Source organism: Gavialis gangeticus, unplaced genomic scaffold (genome assembly GCF_001723915.1).
Source record: "Gavialis gangeticus isolate Ggan-Ray unplaced genomic scaffold, GavGan_comp1, whole genome shotgun sequence".
Classification (NCBI taxonomy): domain Eukaryota; kingdom Metazoa; phylum Chordata; order Crocodylia; family Gavialidae; genus Gavialis; species Gavialis gangeticus.
Genome location: NW_017728997.1, coordinates 44680546 through 44685627, shown reverse-complemented (window position 1 = coordinate 44685627; position 5082 = coordinate 44680546). Strand labels below are relative to the sequence as shown.

The 5082-nt window shown below is 41.6% G+C and overlaps 1 protein-coding gene across 3 annotated transcripts in view; it reads right to left on the bottom strand.

Annotated features, from left to right (window-relative positions):
• CENPP (centromere protein P) overlaps window positions 1–5082 on the bottom strand; it is a 484341-nt gene that overhangs the window by 451773 nt on the left and 27486 nt on the right. For all 3 annotated transcript variants that reach the window (XM_019505123.1, XM_019505124.1, XM_019505125.1), the window contains one exon: window positions 590–678. In XM_019505123.1, coding sequence (XP_019360668.1) covers window positions 590–678 — 89 coding nt within the window. The remainder of the gene's footprint in view (window positions 1–589; window positions 679–5082) is intronic.

The window sequence follows — 5082 nt, the reverse complement described above, 5'->3', positions numbered from 1 at the left end:
AGTGAAAAAATCATGAGACTTAAAGGCCTTTGAAATATCTTAAAACTCCTCTCAACTTAGAAGGGGGGGGGGGAAGACAGACTGTGTCCAAAAGCTTGCCAAGAACCTTTTTCCAACTATTCAGTTGGTCTAATAATAGATATCACATCTACTCAAAGAACCTTGCTTGCCTGTGTCCTCAGACCAACATAGATACAACCAAAAACCCACCAAGATTTCAAAAAGAAATCTGGGGTTAAAAATATTTTAGCCTGTTGTGGTCTGAGTTCTTTGCAACAGAACTGTTCTATTATTTTTCCATAATCAAGAAACAAGTGAAAGCTAAAAACTGGCATTTTCTGAGGGGTGCTTTGAGTAAACAAAGGTTGAGAACTGCTGCTTTAGCAGCAAAACACCTCTAAAACTACTATCTTCACTGAGAATGCTCAAGCCTCTTACAGCTTCTACTGCTTATCACATTGTACACATGCCATACCTTGACTGGACACATGGAAGCCACAGATATAAGAGCTCAATGTCTTTCACTGCTGTGGCTGCTACAGGCCAGAACAAGACTGGACACAATAACAGAAACCAACAAAAACCTTACCTGGACATAACTTTGCTTATATCACAATATTCATCAGATTCCATTATAATGCTGAGGTCAGTAACAGTAGCAGATGTACCTTCTTCACTCTACATTGAAGAAATAATATATCTGTATATTATATAATCTTCACCATTAAAGAAGACAGACAAATTAATCCGTTTACTTAAAATCATACAATCTCAGCTACGTTAGGTACCAGTGTCCTTAAAATACAGATTCTGAAAAAAAATCTATCTGAAAATCAAATAAAAAAATCCCATCCTGTTGTATTACAAATTATTATGTCTGACAGCCACACCAAATAATTTGATCCAAACAAAATTAAGAAATGATCTATTTGTACCACACTTGTTTTTTTCTTGCATTTGTTTTATATTTTATGCCACGTATTTTTACTTTAATTTGTTTACTTTATTATAATAAAGAATAAAAATATCTGGAGAAAAATGAAATTAAATGTATTCAGAATTATAATTTCAACATATTTAAAGTTATTTTTCACAAAGCTAGAGTATGAAGAAATAAATTCAACTAATAAAACATGACTAAAAAAAATGACCAAAGACTATTTGTATTACACACTTTAAAACATGCAGGAGAACTACGTTTGGGAAAGGAATATGGAAAGATTTGAAAAACAGAACTTGGAAAGATATCCTTAAAAAGACAGCATGAATATTTCCACTGTGTACTAGGGATTATTATACTGTTTTTCCTACACCAACAAATGTGAACATATGGAAATATAAGACAGAGGGAACAAGTTTAATGGAAGTGCAGGAGTCAAATGAAAACAAATCATACTATTCTGTAGTGCTATTTGGACAGAAGCATTCTTAATCCTGTCATGAGTCAAGCTGGAAAAAGACTGCCAAAGTACTACAAAATTCAATAGCTTGAATAAGTAGCACAAGAAAAGATCATTTAAAATTTACAGCAAAATCTCAACATGAGCAGAGAGTGCAGAGTCTGCTAATAGTTACTGGCTAAAATTTTACCTTTATAAGAAACTAGTATTCCAAGAAAAGGAAAGCCAGTTTATGTCCTGATACCATCTTGCAGTCGAACAAAATAGAAATATTTAAAACATTCAAGATAAAGGCAATTGTTACTTAATTGACTGTTTCCTCAATGTTTTTCAGATTGCACGTTTACTCCCATGTATAGAAAAAGTGTGTCAATGTTCTTTTAAATAATATACCATTCCCATTTTACAGGGTGGGGGATTCTCAAACATAGACAGGATAATCCCCAAATTTTAATGTTTTGGACTAAGGCCCAAATCCTAATTTTCTAACAGTGTTAGGACACTCTCTCTGCACTGAGAAAAAAATTTGGTAGAGTGAACTTGTCTGCCACAGTGCCAGCCTTAGAGGTGGGCAATGTGGGCAACCACCCCAGGTGCCATGGTCAGGGGGTGCAACATGCACACATACATGAGCTGCCTGTGCTCACAGCAGCACTCCCCCCACCCCACCTCAGCTATTCCTGCCCCAGACAGGAGGGGCAGTGCCCAGCCCAGCCCAGCTCCCCCCTGCCTCCAGCTGCTGCTCAGGAGAAGCAGGACCAGGCACATGCAGGTGGCAGCAGCAGTCCCTGCCCACCTACTTAACACGGCATGCAGCTCCAACTCCCTGCCAGATTGTGCCCCATGCCCCTGTAATTCTGGCATTTTTGTTTGAATTTTTGCCAACCAGCCGGGATGGCTATAAAATCCAGGACTATTCCAGCCAAACTGAGACATATGGTCACCCTATGTACAAATATATCAATCCTTAAGATGCAGCATACTTTTCTAAAACATAAAAATAGTACATTGTCAGTCATAAGTAGCTAAATACTGCCATCTAATGGTATTTTAAATATTCTCATACAAAATTAAGAAGTTTGGGGGGAATTAACATTTTAACATGTAATTATGCATATTCAATCAAATGCTGAGTTCACAAGGTACTAAAATGAGGTCCAAGAAGTTGGAAAATCATGCAAATGAGTAAGTGACAGTAAATGCAAGTCCCTCTCTGGTTTCATCAAGGCTAGGCTGCTGTCCTCCAGAGAAGGACCTGGCAGTTACCACTGACCATAAACTGAATGTGAGCCAACAGTGTGCCCATGTTGCAGAAAAAAGGCCAACAGCATACTGGGTTGTATTAACAGGAGTGTCACTTACAAATGAAGGAAAGTGATTCTTCTGTTCTATTCACCACTGGTGTGGCCTCACATGGTATACTCTGTACAGTTTTGGGCCCCACACTTCAAGGCTGTGCACAGATAGGAAAGAGCCTAACACAAAGCAACAAAAATGATTATGAGCCTGAGAAGCAAAACCTATGAGAAAATGCTGAAAGAACTAGGGTTATTTGGTCTGCAAAAGAAAAGACTGGGGAGGAATTTGATAGCAGTCTTCAAATACCTGAAAGGTGATGATAGAGAAGCTGAAGATGGGATTTTCTGTGGCCAAAGGGGACAGAAGTAGAAGCAACAGCCTCAAGCTGCCCCAGAGGAAATTTAGGTTGGACATTAGAAAGAATTTTCTAACTCGCAAGCATTGGAAATTTTCAAAAGCAAGTTAAACAAACACCTGTCTGGGATGGTTAAGTCAGGGATGACTGTGGTTTGAGTAGGGGGCTGCACTAGATGACCATGAAGTCCCTCCCAGTCCTACTTTGTTATAATCCTACCTATCTCTACTTTTTGGTCAGCAGCCCAAAGTGAAGTTGGAGCAGAGAAACTCTAGTGGAAAAAACAAACATAGAAAAGGCATCAGAGACTGCTTTTTAAAAGTGAAATTCTCTCTAAGCCAGTGATTCTCAACCAAGGTGCCACGACACCCTGAGTTCCCTTGAGATCCTCTCAGAAGTGCCACAGAACACCACACAATGATAGTACTGTTAGGTGTGCAAACATGATTCACAAGATAAACCCAAAGATTTCAAATAGAAATCCATATTAAAAACATTCTGACCTGCTGTGGTCTTTTTAAGTCCTTTGCAACAAAATTCCTCTACTACAGGTATATTTCAGTAAGAAAAAAAACTTGTGAAAATGAACAGCTAGCATTTTCTGAGGGCTGCCTGGAGTCTTATACAGGACGCTCTGAGTATAAGAGGCTGAGAACCACTGTTCTAAGCAAATGAGCCATCCCATCAGAATGCACAGAAGGAATAATCAAAGACAAGGCTTTGCCTTTCCAAGGATAACTAACTTAACTCTCAGACTCAAGAGGGATGCAGATCCAGAGGAAGTGTATTTAGATGTTTATTGATTTGCATAAATCTATAATTCTCTCATGTTAAGAATATAACCTGCGTTTATCCTTTTGCAAAATACAGTAAAAGCCCTGTTTTCCGGCATGAGTGGGGAATGGGGGATAATACTAAAAATGCTGGTTACCTGAGGCACAGGGATTTCCGGCCAGATGCAGAGCAGGGTGGGAGGGGGAGAGGATGGCGGCCACACATGGAGTGGGGGGGTTGGCAGCAGCTGCACACGGAGCAGCAACAGCACAGGGGGATGGGTAGCAGCGGCCACCGCCACATGTGAGCTCCCCCCTCTACATCCAGCCACCTGGCCGGAAATTCTGGTTAACATAAATGCTAGGTGTTAAATTCCGGAAAACAGGGCTTTTACTGTATGCAGATATTGGTTTAACTTCCCTTGAATGCAGCTATGAACCACACTAACCATAGATACACAGGGCTTCAGGAGAAGTGTAAAGCAGCTGAAAAGGCTTCTTCAGCTCCCCATGATAGAGTGCTCTGTACTTCATCTGTACTCACCTAGGAAGGGTGCCCAGTCTAGCCTGCTCCCCTTTTCCAGCCACTTTACAGGAGGAGCCAGACTGGCCATGTGGCACCTGCTCCAGTCCACCCATCTTGCTCCCAGACAGCAGCAGTGCCTGCCCACCTGCCTGGTGCACCATGCTGATCTGCCTCCCACTGGACTGTGCCCCATGCCTCTGCCTGCTTGCCTCTGCCTCCAGCAGCCAATTCCAGAACTTCTGCTTCAATTTTCACCAACTGGCCAGGATGCTGACACGGCCTACAAAATCTGGGACTGTCCCAGCCAATTCAGGCATATGATCATCCAAATTAAAAGAGAATTGGCTAAGCACATGCAGGTACCAGTCCCAGCTTTCTTCTAATTCAAATACTGTACACACTCATTTGGAATTCTCTTTTTTTAAATATTCTAATCTCCAGGGATCTGGGTTTCTCACTTGCTGCAGAAAAAGTGGATTTTCTCCTTTAAAAGGAGAAAAACCTGGAAATCCATGGGTTTCCCATTGCAGGCTGGCAGACTTCTAGCCTGCAAAGACCTGCTTGGGATTGTGAGGAGTGGGATAGAGGGGGCACAGGGCACCACGTGTATGGGCATGCACACATATGCATGTGGCAGCCAGGAAGTGTGGTGGACAGCAGCTCCCGCAGTTCCCGGCAGAGAAGTCTATGGGGGTGGAGGAGGGGGAAGGGGGTGCACAGGGGATGCAG